At 32.0% G+C, this 18,626-nt stretch overlaps 3 protein-coding genes across 15 annotated transcripts in view; 2 read left to right on the forward strand and 1 right to left on the reverse strand.

Moving 5' to 3' along the window:
* Positions 1-66: 66 nt before the first annotated feature.
* On the reverse strand, positions 67-11,505 carry LOC123709455 (palmitoyltransferase ZDHHC2-like). Of its 11 annotated transcripts, none has more exons than XM_045660826.1 (10): positions 11,274-11,505; positions 11,077-11,198; positions 10,625-10,731; positions 9,453-9,690; positions 8,942-9,025; positions 7,389-7,527; positions 6,520-6,597; positions 5,993-6,119; positions 4,207-4,284; positions 67-2,029 (listed from the first exon to the last, which is right to left on the reverse strand). In XM_045660826.1, exons 1-10 carry the CDS (start codon positions 11,437-11,439, stop codon positions 1,888-1,890), a joined length of 1,281 nt encoding a protein of 426 aa, XP_045516782.1. In that variant the 5' UTR covers positions 11,440-11,505; the 3' UTR covers positions 67-1,887. The 11 variants fall into 11 exon arrangements, with proteins under 11 accessions (XP_045516782.1, XP_045516781.1, XP_045516785.1 ...); XM_045660825.1 differs by having other exon boundaries at positions 4,177-4,284; XM_045660827.1 differs by lacking the exon at positions 67-2,029 and adding an exon at positions 2,049-2,623 and having other exon boundaries at positions 4,177-4,284.
* A 1,862-nt stretch (positions 11,506-13,367) lies between these two features.
* LOC123709845 (dynein light chain Tctex-type) lies at positions 13,368-14,442 on the forward strand. Its single transcript, XM_045661423.1, has 3 exons — positions 13,368-13,531; positions 13,611-13,776; positions 14,002-14,442. Exons 1-3 carry the CDS (start codon positions 13,496-13,498, stop codon positions 14,148-14,150), a joined length of 351 nt encoding a protein of 116 aa, XP_045517379.1. The 5' UTR covers positions 13,368-13,495; the 3' UTR covers positions 14,151-14,442.
* A 912-nt stretch (positions 14,443-15,354) lies between these two features.
* LOC123710423 (protein capicua homolog) overlaps positions 15,355-18,626 on the forward strand; it is a 36,958-nt gene continuing 33,686 nt past the window's right edge. For 2 of the 3 annotated variants that reach the window (XM_045662289.1, XM_045662291.1), the window contains exon 1: positions 15,355-15,720. The gene's annotated coding sequence lies outside the window, so the exon portion shown is untranslated. Of the gene's footprint in view, positions 15,721-16,001; positions 16,129-18,626 lie in introns of those variants that run through there. The other variant, XM_045662290.1, reaches the window with a different exon arrangement.

The following is an 18,626-nucleotide window of genomic DNA, read 5'->3' on the forward strand; positions in this document are numbered from 1 at the left end:
ACCAATTAATATTTTTTTACAATAAAAACAAGTTTTCAATATTTTATATTTTATTCATTTATAAATTACAAAATCACCATAACACACGTTTAATCTCACTTTACATAATTACATGTTAAAACAAAAATGCATGATCTTATAACTATTTCAACGTCAACTAATAAAAACGAATACTTCGAATGAGGAAAAAATTGAGATAGTAAAGCCTGAATTCTAAGTATTTCACGACACATTCACTTCGTTCGCCGAATGTCTTATCAATGGTGATAAAATTAATAATTACCAAAACCAAAACGTAATGATACTATTTGTATAACAACTCATACTAAAAAACAAGGGAATAATATTTATATAATCTAGACAATTTAAATATGTAATTGTATAAACAGCATAGAGCGTACATATTTACGTAGAGCCTCGAAATAAAATTCATTGTGACTTAATATATCATATAATCTAGCTTGAATTTCTCCTTATAAACAATTCATGAACATATAGGTATTAAAATATGAAATAATGTATCGGACAAATTATACAATTTACATTAATGTCATATACCATACATACATTTAGCTACTTACATAATGACTAGGCTTAAGTAATTGTTCATTTAAAGATAAACTATCAGCCTAATACGTTCGTTAAATGAGGGAAATAAAAATCTTAAAGTCTAAATATTTCCCTTCCTTAGTCTAACAATTCATAGACATGTACATTTACAATATAAAATCGCTTACTATGTTTATTCTTTAAAACAACAAACTTACAACGCACCGCAAGGATGTACTATAAATTATAAACATATAAATCAGATTAACAATGGAATGTAATATATAAACTTTAACAAAATTCTGGCTGGAATTTCATAAAATTAACTCAATTTATAACTACTATTTAGAGCAGTCTCCTTTTCAATCAGAAGCACTATTTACAACCAATCAAGGTAACTTGATTTTCGGGGCAATCTTGGCAGCGACTCACACGGTACACGTGATCGAATCGCGAATCCAATATCAATTTATTTTAAAGGTATACATTTTACTACACTTAAATGGGCTCCTGGATTAACATTAATAATTTTGGTATTTATTCTAACTTAGTAAACCTTACATTGATCTGTTGTACTCATCAGAACAACCTACAGTGACCGTACAAATGAATTTTATACATTTATTGTGATATTGACGAGTTAAAACTTTTTTAAATAGTAACTTTATATACACGTTGATTAAAAATTTAATGTTGAGGATATATCCGAAGCGTCTAGACAATTTCGACGATTAGATTTAATTTTAATAATATATTATGTTTTTATAATTTTACTTAAGGATCAGCACCGTTCTATACACTTTTAATAAATGGTCACGTTACATAGCAGGCAATATACAACTATGGCTAAAGCCTAATAAAAGTAAGTACGTAGAATGTGTTGCCGCTTCTTAACATCAATAAATTTCACATTAAATCACCATGCAATATCAAACTGAAAATTGTCACTATAAACACAACAGTTGGTTTGGTCATAAGGTTAAAACAAATCCAGTTAAACATCTATTTTATTAAAGAAATTCCATTTAAGACGTGTAAACTGCAATGCATAAAGTGTAAGTATCGCAGCGAATACTTAAATATAGTGTATTTTCAAAAGAGATAATGTTTTTAAGAATCTATATAAAACGATCATATTAACTGAGATTTGCACTTATACGTGCTATACATCAACAAGATACTTTTCGATGCCTAAAGCATGACACCACAAAAACTTAGGTTGTAAACTACCCAATTATGACATTTTTCGGTTTCTGAATAACTAATAAATCCATAATTCTTAAAAGCCTACACATAATACACTAAGCCTGCATTTCGTAATCGTGACCAGCCCGCTACTCAGAGTTCGTCGTATGAGGAACTCTCTCGTTCGTCGAAAGGCCGCGCCCTCTCGCCCCAACGGTCCCATCTTTCTGAGCTCAGAAGCGATTCCGTGTCTTCATCTTGTTGAGGTACCGGGTAGACGATTCCATCGCCGAAGCTACACCAGTGCTAGTCATTATTCTTTACCACGGTCGATAAATACCAGGAAATACCAAACATCAGACAAAAATGAAATTTGATTTTTTTTATTGAATATTTTCTGGTATAATAATAAAAATTACTACAAAAAGCATCAAGCGTATGAATGAGTCATGTATAAACAGCGCAAATGTTTCAATTGTTATAAAAATGTATGTATTGAGGAGGGATTTTGTTTGTATGCCACTAAAATAAAGAAAATATCTAGACATTTAAATTTACATCCAGTTATAGCTGTACTACTGACACACATACCCACTTCCTATGCATTAGAATTCTACGATGGTAACAAGCAATCTAGTCACTCCTAACCGCTTGCCATAAATAGCATGCAAAAGGACACAACTGTTTACGAAAAAGAAGTGAATGACGCAATTTGGAAAACTCGAATGTTGATGAATGAAAAGCGTATATTAGTTGTAAGGATTTTATTTAAATATAATTATAATAAAAATATAACGAAATTGTGAGTGTTCCTTATACTATTTGCGGGACGGTCCTCCCCCTTCGGGGACAAAGTCTCCATCTCTCAGTTTCGTGTGCCACCGCCACGCTAAAATTGTAAAACCTCCGCTATTGAACTCTGCGTTTTAAAATCAAAGGTATTAAAGCATCGAACCCCTCCACAAGTCTTATCTAATATTTGCTAGTGTTCTTGTGGAGGAACCCGACGATTTCAGGAAGACTGAGAGAGATAGAAAATATAAATATTGGGCTGGCACACGGCTCTTCTAGGTCTTAAAGCATTTTGTGGAATTTGCATTTATACATCACACAGACGAAATTATTGCCAATTTCACGAGTCACTTGCATCCATTTGCTTGCTTTGATTTATCGAAGCGACTAATGCGTTATTTCTATATCAGATGACCTTACAATCATTAGAACAATGGGTAAAATATCGAAATGTAAAAACGCCAAAGTGTCATATTTAAATCCTAACTTTGTAAGTCACCTGACAGCGTGTGCTGGCATAAAAAATAAAAGAAACAAAATTAATGAACAAAACATTTTATTGTGCACAAAACGACTTACAAAATACACTATACAGTTTAACATTATAGCATCAGTCTTGTGTGTTGTATATAGCTCTAAAATAAATGCATAAGCAACGGAATTATATTTTGGGTTTCGTTCAATGACGTTCGACGCTCACATATCTTGAGTATAAAAACGATGGCTAGTCTTAAACCAAGCTAATTGAATATTGACGGGTATTAAATTTTAAAATTGAGCAGTTAAGACTTCGAATAAATTCGATTTTAATTCATGGATTTGGCACATTCGCAAGATGAAATTGTATTGCATATGGCAACATTTAGCACCACCAATTTTCCTAGAGGCGTACAAAAGTACTGAAACTTTGTAAAATATTTACCTTCAAAAGTACATAGCTCACGGTAGCGATACATAACTAGAAATTACACTAATGTCGATAAATGATTACAATTAACTCTACAAATAATAATTTCGAATCACGTTTGGGGACAACACAATAGGCCACTCGGCTATGACTTTCGAATAAAAATACACAAAATAAAATATGTTTACATAAATCAGAAGATGTATTTTTAAGTGTAATTATATCCCCACTTTATAAAAGCTTTCAGAATCAAAATAAAATTAAATTCAGAATCGTAATCTACCATATAGTGATCCCTCAAAGTACGCTAGGCCGCCAACGTGAGGGTCGCTCATCAAGCAGTTACAGACATGAATTAACAGTTAACTCTATTTAACAGTTAAAAATTATAAAAAAAGTAAGACAATTGAAATTCCTATGAATTATTTATTGTTTTTTCTTTGTCCATTAATTTTTAAGCACATATACTAAAACAGGCTTCCGTGCCTATTCTGATGTAGTGTTTGAAAATATTTTTTTTCAGAAATACGCACGTATGTATCAACATAGTAATTTGTTTTCTGTTTACTCGAATTTCGACTTTCGATTTTGACGAATTTAACTCTAATTTATCTCTCAACTCGCACCAGAATAAGCACCTTGATTGACGGCCTAACATGCCGCTGAAAAGGTCGAGTCATGGGGATATGATTAGACATGAAAGTCATAGGTCTTATTCTCAAGGTATGTGCGTGCGATCTGACCTTGAGCGCGTGGTGCCCATAGATTCGTACCCGAGCCCGTCCGGCGCAGTCGTGAAAGTTTGTAGCTGGTGCTCGCGCCGCACCGGGTATTCGCAGCCGTCACCCAGGCTGGATGGAATTTTAGCTTTTATTGCATATACAGTAAGGCTTAGGCTGCACTACGAGCGGTCCAAATCCACAAAGATTAATTTATAAAATGTCTTAATTTAATAAGAAATCGAATAGTAACGTCTCTATGGGAGCCTATTATTAGAAATTGATGTCAAAGCAGACACTTATTAGATTATGCGGTTAAAACCTGCAACCGCAGTGTGTGTAGTGCGGCTTAAGCCTTAACGTGTATTTAATGCAATACTTCTTTGTATTGTACAAACAATATTAATATCGAATTAAAAGTTTCATAATGCAATGTTAAACAAGCTGTTCGCGGACGAAGTAGTATGTCAACTATCAATTCGCCATACATGCAGAATGCTTTCAAGCAAATCAACTTGCATTTCATAAAAATGACAATACCATATATAATCCAACATCTTGTTTATTAACTTTGCAAGAGCGAGTTAGTAAGTCGAGACCAAATCCCGCATTTTAAAATAACCCATTATTTTGAAAAGTATGCGTGTTATATGATGTGATAAAATAAATTTATGAAAAAAAATATATACATAATATTAATATATTAGTAGACACTTTGTAAGTACGCGTTTCGTAACCACGGACAAACATTAAGTCATTCACTTCTTTTTTCACACAACATGCAAACCTAAACGATATAAAAAAAGGCCTATTTTTGTAATTTTATGATGAGCCAATTCAACTGTATTTATTAATCTAATTACGCTTTTATATCAGATATTAAAAATACATATCAGAATACCTAGTATACATAAAGTTAGGACGGCTGATGGCAACGTGTATCTCGTTCGTATTTCATGTAAAAAGAATATATTCTTCTAAAATGATTCAATATTAATAATTCTTTAACATTTATTATGATGAATTCGGAGGTCCAGCCCTTACTCTGCACACCCAACACGGATTCTAATTACTTAATTCTCTATTGGCAATACTAAAACACCCATGAAATCTATTAATTTCTAACGATTTCAACATCCGTATGATACATTACGAATTACGAAAACTCAATATTAAAATAGGAATCGTTCCTAAATTTATAACAATTTTGAGAACATTTTACGAAGAGATTTATTGACGACGTTATTGAGGCTATTGACGTTAACAGCAACCTATATTCAGAAAATCAGGCGCATATATTTTCCATAATCATGGAACACAGGCAATGTATAGAGCAGATTGAGTATTAAGGCATTTCAAAGCCGAAACTCTTTTTAAATTAATAATAAATAACGTTATCCTAGAACTAAAAATCTAGACTATACTTAGACACCACACAAATACACTCTAACATAGCAAAACTTCTAATTCTAAGCAATATTAAGCTGCAACACACATAATAATGGTAATAGAAGTTTATCATCCGATGATATTTACACTGTTGAGGGCCGGAGTTCGAATATTTGGGAAAAATTTTGTGAAAAATCGGATGGATGGTAATCCATAGCAATAATATTATATTTCCTAGTGGTCTCTTTTGTGTGTAAAAAGGATACATGTTGCCCATTTATTTACCAAATTTGGTCAGTTTATGCATAATTTATGTTAGACTTTTGTATTTGGAGACGAAATCACAATGTACTAACAAATTTAAAAACAACGGAAAACCCTACTGAATGTATATACTATATCTAGAAATAATTTATGTAGTAAAGCTGTAAAATATGTATCAAATGTGTACCTCGTAAACACAGGCAGGAACCAGAGGTTTGGACTGTTACCAAACACCTCTTTGAAATTTTTGTAGGCCCCAATCGAAAATCCGTTCTTGTCGGCTCCACCACGGAACATTGGTGCACGGAACGCTTCTGAAATTCGTATTGAAATCCACTAACATATTATGTACAATACAAAAAAGTGTTACACACTATATACAAAATACACTTCGGAGTTTACGATACATCTTCTATACTAAGAGAAATTCGTGTTATTAAAATCAAGGAAATATTTATATTGCATTTAAGTTCTTGACACGTAAATCGTTAAATAAGGCGTAAATTTTGGGTGCTATAACGTACTCGCAAACTTTTCCTCACCATAAATATCTTGCATTAAGCCGAAAAAATAGTTTTTTTAAGCATTTTGATTACAGGCAACATTTGTATATTACTGATCTAATCTCAAATCTAAAAGAACTCTACCATCTACTACAATAACGACCCAAGAGAGGCACTATACTGTTAAATTCTACTAAATATATGGTGTTACCATTAAACATATTTAATAGCATAGAGTTAACTATCTGTCCGGTCGGACTGCCTGACTGGTTGTATGACACAAGCATATCTGAAAGCAAATTCTAGTTTAATAAAAAAATAAAGTAGCGTGTTTTCAGATATACCTCGTCATTAAAAACGTTAATTATAAATTTCCGAATACAAATCTTTATTTTATAAAGACCTAGCCAGTTCTAAAAATCTACTATTTGTTGAAGCAATAGTACAATGTGTTGTGAATATATATTTATAATATTACTTTTGTTTCTAACAGGATAATGCTATGACAAATGTTAGAAGAATTGATAAATCAGAATTCTGATAACGTGATATGACGTACATAAATAACAATTAATACGACTATATAATACTTTGCTTATATAATTTATAGATTACGTCACTTTTAAGGTACTTTATCAATAACTCGACACATTAACGTACAAAATATAGCTCTTTAGTGTAGCGGTTCCAATGAATAATCGTATATTTACAATGATATTCTTAGTATTGTCTTTTGTTAAAATAGCTTTTACACATTAAGAAAAACACTTTTTGAACGGATTAAAGCTATGTATTATTATTAAAACTTATAGTTATTTACATAATTCTAAATTTTAAATAAAAAAGTGTTTTTCTTAATGATATTCTTATTTCAATAATTCACTTGTCGTTTGTTCGCTGAACCCAACGCAAAAAGCTGCTTTAATGCTTTATTGTAAAAAAACGGCTGAAAATAAAATCTCAAAAACAGAACAATTTGTTCCTCGTTGTACACTATTAAACGCGACAAAAAGCTCGTCTACAAATCTGACATTTATTTAATAATCTGATAAATAAGCTAGTGTATGGAAATTTACTCACCTAAGGTAGTTCTATTATGCGATACAAGGTAGCAATGGTAGCCGAAGAGCGAACCAAGTGACACCGCAAACATGAGAGCCACGAAGAATGCGAACACTATGTGGTAACGACCAGAACTGCCAGCTGCACCAAAATCACCCTGTAGACGAATATATAATGTATAAAAAATATCAATCTATATTACATAAAGGTTTTTTCTTACATTTTATATAACAATGAAATAGTTTTTAACAGAAATTTATGGGAGTAATTATTATTAATACTTAAGTCGTGAACAAACAACTATTAACTGTTCTTGACAATGTTAAAAAGGTATATCATCTATAATTTTAACTGACCGACAGGAAACTTTAAGCTCTTAAGGCTCCTAAGGCTTTGGCTAGTGATTTTAATTGTTTTATTAGTATCGTCATCAACTTCAGACAATTTTTTAAAATTATAAATAGCTAAAACTAATTATTACACATACATATATTCCACATTGTTCACATACATCATATTATCAAAAAAGTCATCCCCACTGCGATTTAACGGAAAACAATGTGGAACATATCCTATATTTAACTAATGAGTAACGCTCCATTATCTAGAATCTAGATGATACTTTAAAAGGCGATGATTTCTACTTGCTAATAATGTTCTATTTTTAAATAAAAATAATGGATGACAGGTATCCGCAAATATATTTATTACATTCGTATATATACACGTTGGTATATTTTCGTTTAGTATTTATTTTTCCTATTAGAAACTTGTATTCGTAAAACAAATGAACAACGATTCTCTACTATTAAGATAAAAACTAAGATTATATTTTTATACTATATGATTATTAACAATGAAGGACAATGTTACGTCCTATATCTATATCAGATAAGTTATGACACAAAGTACATAAAATCAGCGCGGCCTAGACCTTACGTGCGAGTTTCGTAGCGGATTGATACATTTTCGTATGTAATAAAGACGATATAGTACTTTGTTTCTTGTATGTATGCGGAGTAAGACCGCCTCAATACATTTCGATTTCCGGGAAACCATCATTCTGGCATGTAGATGGCCGATCGACTACTTGCTTAATTCTTACATATGTATACTAAAAGTCCTCTCCGCAAGAAATTAATAAAAACACGCTGTTTATTCACCTAACATTATCCGCCTTAGTTTTATACATCTGTGCCTAAGCCCTTTAATTGTAAGTCAGAAGTTTGACCTCAATTCTACGAAGCCAGCCACAGTAATTAACAATCACATCACTGAACTTAACGTGAACTAAAGTATTCATCTGTCTCTAGTCATCACAGCGTAACCATTATCTAACAGAAAAAGACGAAAGAAAAATAATGCATTTGTTATTATGAATAAGGGCCAAAGTCTTTAATTCCAATGTTTCGAATTATGGCAAACCTGCTGTTTCGTACTTTTTATCATAATAAAATATAAATTAAAATCTATACATCTTATGGTATGTAAATGATAAAAGTGACATCTTGAACTATGATTATCTAATGTTAATATGTTAATGATTCGAGCTAAGTTATAAAGGGAGTTACATTAAGAATATCCATGCATTGTTTAGTATATGAACCGTTGTCAATAAAACGATCGCAGTGAGCATGCTTGTATTCCTGATACATCTGTAATATTCATAAATAGTGCAATTATAAAATTATCAGTTGACAACTGGGCTAATGAGTATCAAAAATAATTTTCTTTCTATTCCTTAAAATATTAAAATGTTTGCTAACAATCCCATTGTATTCATGTTACCTTTTTTGCAAGTAAATTTTATCAATCACGGACATAAAAGTAATGCCGAAGTGCATGCTCCACAACAACTTCAATATTTGTTAAATGGTAGTAGATATGTCCATGTTTCTTTAATCATATGTTCAAAGATAATGTGCCAATTATTATAAGAAAATAATTTTCTTTACAGTTGATTCACACATATAATTTCAAAGAAAATTTAGTTGCTAACTGTTTACTTACACAAAACCAGATCTTATAAGCAGTGTAAATTGTCAATGTATTGATAAATAAAAACTGTTTAAATAATCTTACCTTCCAAAACCTGATGAAATAGGGCAAGCATGTTGACATAATGAATATACAATACAGCAATGCATATCCAAGGAATAGCATGAAGAACTTGTAGTTGTGGAAACAGACACAATTGTTCACCCATGGACAATGGTGATCCATCTTTAGTACACATCTAGCACATATACTGCAGTGGTGGGCACGGTCCGGCTTCACAAGAACACAACGGTTGCAATACCGCACTGACCCCGACATTGTTCTGTAAATACAAATGTTTTAATACATACTAGACACAGTTTCATTGTACTATCATATATTAATAGTACGAACACTACACTGTAAAGAGACTCAATAACTAAACAAAATGTAACATTATTTTTGGTAGTCACAGATGTCCATTAACATTACATTATAATTTTCACTACTGAAACCTACAATAAGGTAATATTGACATGGGCCTTAAGAACATTTATTTTCTCAATTCTAGCTACTGCAATATTTAAGCAACAAACCTTGTTAAAACAGGGATAGTACTAGCAAAATTTTCTAATATTTCTTTTCTGCTTTCCAAATGAAAGAGGACCCTGATGAATTTTCGTAAAGCACTTATGATGCTAGGATTGAGAAAATAATATATTTTAGGCAATGATAAAAGTATTTATAAATAATTTACTTCTATAGACACCCTATAGTTAGAAAAACAAACATTTTCCATTCCAATAGTTTATATAATTATAGATAGAATTCAGAAAAATATAAGCAAAGGATAAGGTCTATGTAAGTTTGTTTAAATTTATTATTGAACCTTAGTAACTTCTTTGCCTTACACCTACATTTGTCTTTAATATTTTTATAGTAGTTACTTATACATAAAAAATGACCATTTAAGACCATTTTGGCAAGAATTTTTAAATAGATAAAATAAACTATAAGTTTAGTGCAGACATGGAAAATGTGTAAAGGATGTGAATGTTTATTCTCTTATTTACAGGCACATTTTCAGGTTATTTAAAAATTATAATATTGATTAGAAGTATATAAAAGATTTATCTCCTTCTTATAAGGTGTTTCTGCATTTTATTGTATACACTCTATACAGACATGGAAATAATTAAGGCCAAGTTATGTAGTCATATAAAATCAATGTGAAACACAATAAATCTCTAACATTTGATAATAGAGTATACATTTACCTAGTGACTATTGGAAGATCTTTAGCATAATTCTCCAAAACTGTACGCTGTGCTTCTTCTGTATCTGCACTTAACAACTTTTCTAATTCCTCTTCAGGTAACTTATACTGAAATAAGTAAAATATGGGAATATGAAAATAATGTTTATATGTACTTTCTTTTCTTTGGTAAAAGTAGGTTAATTGTTGTGATATTTATGCTGTTCACTACTAAAAAGGGGTTTAGATCCTTGATACCATAATGTAACATTGACGACAAATAACTGTCAATTTAAATGAGCTCCCGATTTCTAATTTACTGACTTTAAATTATATTTAAATACACTTTAGACACTAACTAAAGAAAAACTATGAGTATGTGAGCCCTATAAAATTTAAGACAACAAATACAATATGCATTTAATAGTAAGCTCAAAAAAAATTACTAAGTTGATTTTGTTTCATGGGACTCACCTTATCAGGAATTGATTTGATGTTAGCGAAAATTGTTCGCCAATACGACCAAGCGAACATTATAAATAAAATGTGGTAAAGCACGAGATAGACACATTGTTGCACTGTACTCTCAATTGTAACTGTAAAGTATCATAGTATCATGTTTCGTTCATTGAATAGATCTCACATTATAATAAAATCAATGAAATACTCACAAATGCATAACTGGAGAACGTATGCATAATAGGACCATGTCACAATAGAAACTATCAACAGTACTGGAAGCCATTTTAATGCCCTCCAGCACCACATATTGCACGTTCGACAACATGCACAATAGCTAGAAGGAGAAACCCTATTATTCTGCACTGATGAAGCCATTAAAATAAAATTTACAAATCCATATTTTGTATCCGAACTAAAAATCAAAAATGTCAACTAAATTGAAATTTGATTTGAAAATTGAAATGATCCAGAGTATAGATTATATAAAATCAGTAGCTCTTGCGTCTCGGTTGACAGATGACTACCAGCAACTGATGACATTTATAATTATTATCGTAGAATAATATCTGTACTCTGTAGATGGAATCTTTTATAATAATTCAAAGTGAGACGGCGACATCTAAAAGTATGAAACGAGGGCTTTTTGCTAGATTTATTTTGTTGAGAATTTTGTGTTACTCATGTTAATAGGGCAAAATAAATGTTATTTAAATCTTATGTCTGTATGTTTGAAAATATAATTAATTAATTACATTTTAATTTATTTGTGTATACAAATGGAGCACGAAATGATCAATATAATATCAAAAGATAGGTAGAAACTTATTGTAACATCAGAAGGGCAATTACGACATTGGCCGCTGGTATGAGCACTTTGAGAAAACCTTTCGTTCCACAGCATTGTCTACGTCTGGCGCCCTGCAAGACACATCTTTACCACCCAGGCCACTTAACATCGATGTTGAACCACCTACAAGTTTACCTTTACCTTTGTTAACTTATAAAAGCTTTCGCTACGCTGAGATGGAGCAGTATACTCTCTACCATTGGTGTTAAAGATAATCAACCAAATATTTAGATATTTATGTGCACCAGGGCATCCGATAAGGCTTTAGGGTAGTTTTGGTTTAGGTTGATTGGTCCTTATTTGGTTAAAATAAAACTTCCTAATAATTCGTTGAGAAGAGGTGAAGATGGAATGTGGAATGTGTTTAATTTTTAAAAACTGTAGATTTATATACAAAAATTATCCTACCTGGCCACTAGTGGTAACATGTGGTACCAAGATGCGAAGGGTGCGTAGACAATAAAATCGAGGCGCGGCAAAAAGTTGTCCTAACGGTAACGCAATTAACTGTTCTTTTCAGAACAAATTATTGTTTCATGACGACACGTACTAATCACCTACAAGGCTGTTTACTTTCGCCACCACTTTGCCTGGTCGTTTACGACTGGATAAGCATCGCACATAACAAAGCAAGCCTCGCGGAATAGAGTGGGGATTAAGCAACATCTTGGAAGATCTATGTCTGCTAAGTCACACGACAACAACGACATGGGATGCGAGGCGGGATCTGCTGGACTCAAAATTAATACCCGTAAAACGAAAGAATTGTGTGTTGGAGTTAAGAATCGTACCCCATTGCGGATGGGAATAGAGGACATAAAAAAACGTTCCAAAATATTTATTTATTCGTGTCTGAAACTGGTGGTACAGAATGGTGTCCTATACTTCTCGCATTATCATGACCCGAGCAACCTTTGCACAATTTCGGCCTGTATGACGGCCACGAATGTTGGCGTGTCGAATCAAGGTTAAAATATTCGGATCCAACGTCAAATCTATGCTGCTCTATAGGTTCTAAACGTGGAAGGTCATCAAAGGCATCTCACACCGACTCGAAATCTTCGTCAATCGCTGTCTTCGCCGTATTCTGGGCATCTACTGGCCCGTAAAGATCTCTAACGAGAAACGTTGGGACCGCTGTCGAGAAACACCGATTAGCCAGCAGATCCCAATCATATTCCCAAGCAGGTGCTTGATTGAAACCCGCAAGGAAAGCGGAAGCGTGACCGTCCCTTGAAACCTGGCACTGTTGCAGATGAGACTAGAGACAACCTGAAGACCTGAACCTGACGTGGAGCGAGGTGAAAAACTCGTTCACATTACTCCAATCCGGCACTTAACAAACGCAAAACGTTAATATTACAGCACAGGTTAAATGTTAATTTACTCTATGTTTTAAGTGAAGTAGACTTACAAATGACAGTCATATCCACTTTTTCTGTGGAGTGTGCACTGACATTTAAATTTCCAAATTTTGCAGCATTAGTTAGCGTCAAATTTTGTTGTATATTGTAGGTTTTCTAGAAGTCTCAATAAAATCGATATCAACAAATACCAAATTTTAGGAAATAAGAATTTCTAGCCATGGATGTTAAAGAGTGCAACGATTTAACTGAAGAAGTAAGTAAAGTAGTTGTTGTTCGTGTAATTAACACGAAATCGTTCACCAGTATTCATATTCGGATTAATTTTGTTGTAGAATCAATTCATCGTGGACGATGTAAGTAAAATTATAAAGGAGGCAATTGAAAATTCTATCGGAGGCACGGCGTATCAGCATAATAAAGTCAATCAGTGGACATCGGCGGTTGTAGAATCGTGTTTAGGTCAACTTACAAAGCTTCAAAAACCATACAAATATATTGGTAAGTACAGCTGTGTTAGGGTGCTTGTACCCTATGCATAAGTAAATTTTTATCGCCACCATACATATGTTCTCTCTCTCAATTTTTTTTTACAAATTTTCCTTAAGATATAGTAAAGACTTCAAGGCTTTTTTGTCATATTATCAAATGTAAACATAATATTCAAAAGAAATCTGTCTTTCTAGACATGTAATGAAATAATTTATATGGTATTCTGAATTACAGTGACCTGTACAATCATGCAAAAGAATGGTGCAGGGCTGCACACTGCTTCATCTTGTTTCTGGGACAACAATACAGATGGTTCATGCACTGTTCGCTGGGAAAATAAAACCATGTACTGCATTGTATCTGTTTTCGGCCTTGGAATCTAGATGTTAAATCAACTAGCTTGTATATTTTCCGTCATTGCACACAATTTATACTTATAAAATATTGCTATCAATATTGTGTTTGATAATTTAAACTCATTTAAGTATCATAAATAATATTAAAACTATGCATAGTGGCAACAAATAATAAAATGCTTTTCAATGAAAAATGTTTGTTTGGTTTAAAAGACAGAATGTACACTTTACTTTATATAAAATCCAAATTAAGTTCTTTGCTTAATTATAGTGACTAGGATATATTTTCGTACTCAATAAATCTAATTATTTAAAACCCTTTACTGTGTTTTAGTATTATTTGTTCCCCATAAATTAAATCTAAGGTAAAACATCTAACACCAGCAGTTGGTATGGCAAAGAAAATGAATAATGTCAATTGTGAACCAGTTCACTTAGCTTTCTTAATGTTTAATCAGCCTTTTCAGAGTCGAAGAGATGGGGACACGAAATTTATGTCACACTTCCACAAATATAATATATTGGATTTTGCTTTAACAATATTTAGAAAATAAATTTCATTATGGTGATTTTCTGTTTGTAGTTTTATTGGGTACCTGGCCCAAGAACATTGGTTATGTAATATATAATAAATGTTTTTTTTAAAGGTCTTGTAGATAATTTAATGCAGTAAAATACAAGTACTTATTGACAGCTTATTTTTTGAATATATTTTTATTCGTATTTGATCACAATTATTACATAGGCCTCATGTTATTTAATACATGTAGGTATGAAAAACAATTTATAATTATGTTTATGTATTGTTTTGCAGCACTACTTGAATTTACCACTTTAAATTAAAGATAAAATAACTTTACACAACAAAAAAAATAATCAGAGTGATTATATACTGTATGAATGTAATTATCAAGATAAAATGTATAGCCTATCAGTATACAAGTTTAAATTTCGCGGCTATAAATGCAGTCAGCGACATATTTATATCACGTGACTAGAATCGATCCAATGGATGAACGCGTCTCGGGTCCATTCAACTCGATTTTGGCCAGCGCTCTAGGGAGGGATACTTCATAACACCGATCCTATTCATACATAGGAAATATTTTTATATTTCTGTCTCTTTCGTACGTATTGAGAAATAATCAAATGAATGGTGAACGAGTGAAATAGGAATACATTTGAGTGGAAATTATAATGCGCTCAGCTAGGCCAGTCGTGATATAGAATTTTTTGGTGTGGGTGTTTTGTCTTGCGATGTCAAACGCTTCAATGATCATTATTTTTAAGTGGATGTGGTAGATCTAAAAATCAGTGCAAAACGTTGATAAACTGAATAATTATTGTTCTGATGAAGTGTTAGTGGTTCTTATATATAATTACGAAGTGAACAATAGAGTGCAGTGAAGGCAGATAATAAACTGGTGGGGGGACTGTTAAAATACTACGTTTAGATAGTAACAACGTTTTACTACTCGTGAGGTGTTCGCTCATAAAATTTCTCATCTCGCCGCGAGTGCGATCCGGACTACCATTTTGTTTTATTATGTGGTTTGGTTGTTTACGTGCATCGTGTTCATGGGAATGGCAAAGGACGGTGAGTTGAAAAGATAAAGTGACAGGGTGCGAAACGTTGTCTGCGCATGTAGGGCGCACACGGCTATAACTTTGCATCGGTGAATAAGTTATGGTATTCGATTTGTGCACCGCGAGGCGCAGTCGTGGTGACGAGTTGTTAGTTGAACATGAGAAATATTAGTACCTGCCCACTGGTGCATACGCCGCGGCGTCTAGTGTGTTGTGGATAAAATTGATTTCGGTCAATATCTAAGCATGCGCCTATCGTGTCGGTGGTGCCTATTTACGTACGTTGCTCGCGTTCATATCGCTGTTATCAGCTGATTACACTACATAAATGCTTCGGTTGCCTTGCAACTTGAATTGTTTATAAATAATTGTGAATAGCCATGATCGAACTGTCCAGTCAGCTACTTGTTTAATCTAAGTAAGTAAGCAAAATGTTTTATCTAATACCTGTTTTTATAAAGTGCTTCATATGTATACAAGCTAATTAACATTGGCACTGAGAAGCATAAATTCTATTAAAATTTGGTCTCATTGTAGTACAACAAGGTAATGATATGTACCTTGTTGTACTATAGTTGCTAGTAGTGGATGATATGCAGCAATCATTTATTGAAGACAAACTTATGTAGGTGTGGACTATACAGACTCTTGTTGACTAGTTTAAATTATAGTGGAATATTACATTATTAGGTTGGAAACATTGCTATAATACAAATAGTTCACTATAATCTAGTATGCAATAATACCATTACATTCTTCAAATAACTTTTTCCATGAGTTTTTGAACATCATATTTTTTTATTTTACTTGGTTGTATATAATATATGTTCTCTATTCAACTGCTTTTACCTTATATTTGGTGATCATTTTAACATAATTTTACTGCTTTAGCACCTTATCTAAATACTAAACTTTGTATGATTATGTCAGTGATACATAATTATTATTATGTATGAACCTATATATCATTATATGTAAGTTTTATGTTTTAGATGATGCAATTGCAACAAATATTGACGGAGGAAAATTTTCTAGGGCTTTTAACATTGAAGTTACTTTCAAAAATTATTATTTTTATTTTAACTGTAGTAATAATACTCTGTGTACATTTTGAATCCATATTTTTATATGTTTTGAATTTTACTATTAGGACTTGGTATTTAGATAACATAATTTTCTCACATTATAAAGTCTTTAAGGTGTTTTTGTTGCTTAATGTTTCGCTGAGTATATATATGTTCATAAGACCAAAAACAAAATAAATTGTTTTTATTGTATAATTAATGTGAGAGTACATTAATCATTATTATAGTTTTGTAATAAACTATCTGCTGTTTGTTGCTGCACATGTATAATAGAAATATAACCTTTGTTAAATTAGAATTAGAACTTGGACAAAAAATACTGATACTGTTTAGATTTTTTTTAGTATTAATACATAAAAGGCCTTCATTTGACATATTCAAAATATCTATATATAAATGCTAGATAATATAATATAAATTATATAATACTTTAACATTATATATTTCTCTATAAATAGGTTTATTAGAATTATTTAATATAAATAAACATTACTTGTAGTTTCACTAAATAGAATATTTTATCTATTACAGTAGAGATTACAACCAAAAGATGGTATGCAGTGTTAGAATTTTATAAATTCACATGATCTCCATGTGTTGAAACTAATATTTTATATTTTAAAGCATAAAACAGACAGGAAATTATTTCATGCAAGGAATGCACTGCAAGTTTTTAGTACGACAGGACATTTTTTATTTGTGAAAGGGCCAGACACGCCATTTGGTAGAAAGTAATATAAGCTCCATACCTCCACAGGTACACTCAACCGGAAATAAGCATTATTGTTTTTGTCTTCGGCGAGATTTCTTTTTTTCTATCGAGTTCAAGTCCCGTGGGATTAATAGAGGCGCTGCACCCGTTAACGTCGTTTTTATATGACGTTTATAAAATTAATATTGTCTTATCGCACGTCCTTTCAAACAACTACGAAAGTGTGGTTTTGGTTATTGAGAATAGTAATTGTTGAACATAGCACAAAGTTGTAAGTAATTTTGTTATAATCTTTGTGACTGCCATAGGTATAAGCGTCAATTATCGCTATTAATTTCGCGACTTTGTTCGCGAGGAAACAGGAAAGCGAAGTTAAAAGAACTAAGCGCCAAGATAGTGGTTAGCAACTTTGTTTTCTACTAAAGAGATTGTATACAAGTACTTAGATGGATTAGTAATTACCATCAAAACTATTTTTTTTTCGTTGCAAAGGTTGAATTGTGGTGCCTCTGACACATTCGATCTATGTATGCCTAGAGAGTAATTGTAATACATATTCCCTTTTGTACTATCTATCAGATTATAAAATCTGTTAATAATGAAATTTCAAATGGGTGTTAGTTTCGTTATTATACTCTTAGTCGTCGGTAGTTATTCTATAAGATTATAGTATTCGATATTATTCACTTAACACATACCTTTTACATATTGTATGTGTGCCTAACCTGATATAAGGTGAATCATCGCCGAAAAACACGGTCACGTAATGCTTGTTTCGGCTTGTATTGCGGTACAAAATTTTATACTTTGTGATTTTTTGTTGAATGCTTCGAGTATGATGGGCATGGTCTAGGTGGAGCACGCAAACCAAATATTTAATACAGTAATTCATTAACATTAGCGTGATAACGTTTGTATAAAAATTAAGTACTACTTAGTAGCCGACAAAGTTATTTCATGAAATTGCTTAGATTCTTATTATCAATCGAACTGTTTCACGGTTTTTACTGTCTATCTGTTGTTGGTACAATACCGCTTTTGTCATTAAAATACATTAAGGATAATAATATTACAACATAATAACTGTTCTGATTATTATACACGAATCTGTTCTTTCTC

Source organism: Pieris brassicae, chromosome 5, assembly GCF_905147105.1.
Source record: "Pieris brassicae chromosome 5, ilPieBrab1.1, whole genome shotgun sequence".
Classification (NCBI taxonomy): Eukaryota; Metazoa; Arthropoda; class Insecta; order Lepidoptera; family Pieridae; genus Pieris; species Pieris brassicae.

Excerpts from the sequence above, each read along its gene's own strand:
- LOC123709455 (XM_045660825.1), bottom strand. The coding sequence starts at position 11,439 with ATGGCTTCATCAGTGCAGAATAATAGGGTTTCTCCTTCTAGCTATTGT. Across the intron at positions 9,026-9,452 it reads ATTTCATCAGGTTTTGGAAG|ATGTATCAGGAATACAAGCA; the intron begins GTAAGATTATTT and ends TGAATATTACAG. Across the intron at positions 2,030-4,176 it reads ATGGGCACCACGCGCTCAAG|CTTCGGCGATGGAATCGTCT; the intron begins GTCAGATCGCAC and ends GCACTGGTGTAG.
- LOC123709845 (XM_045661423.1), top strand. The coding sequence starts at position 13,496 with ATGGATGTTAAAGAGTGCAACGATTTAACTGAAGAA. Across the intron at positions 13,532-13,610 it reads GCAACGATTTAACTGAAGAA|AATCAATTCATCGTGGACGA; the intron begins GTAAGTAAAGTA and ends ATTTTGTTGTAG. Across the intron at positions 13,777-14,001 it reads AAAACCATACAAATATATTG|TGACCTGTACAATCATGCAA; the intron begins GTAAGTACAGCT and ends TCTGAATTACAG.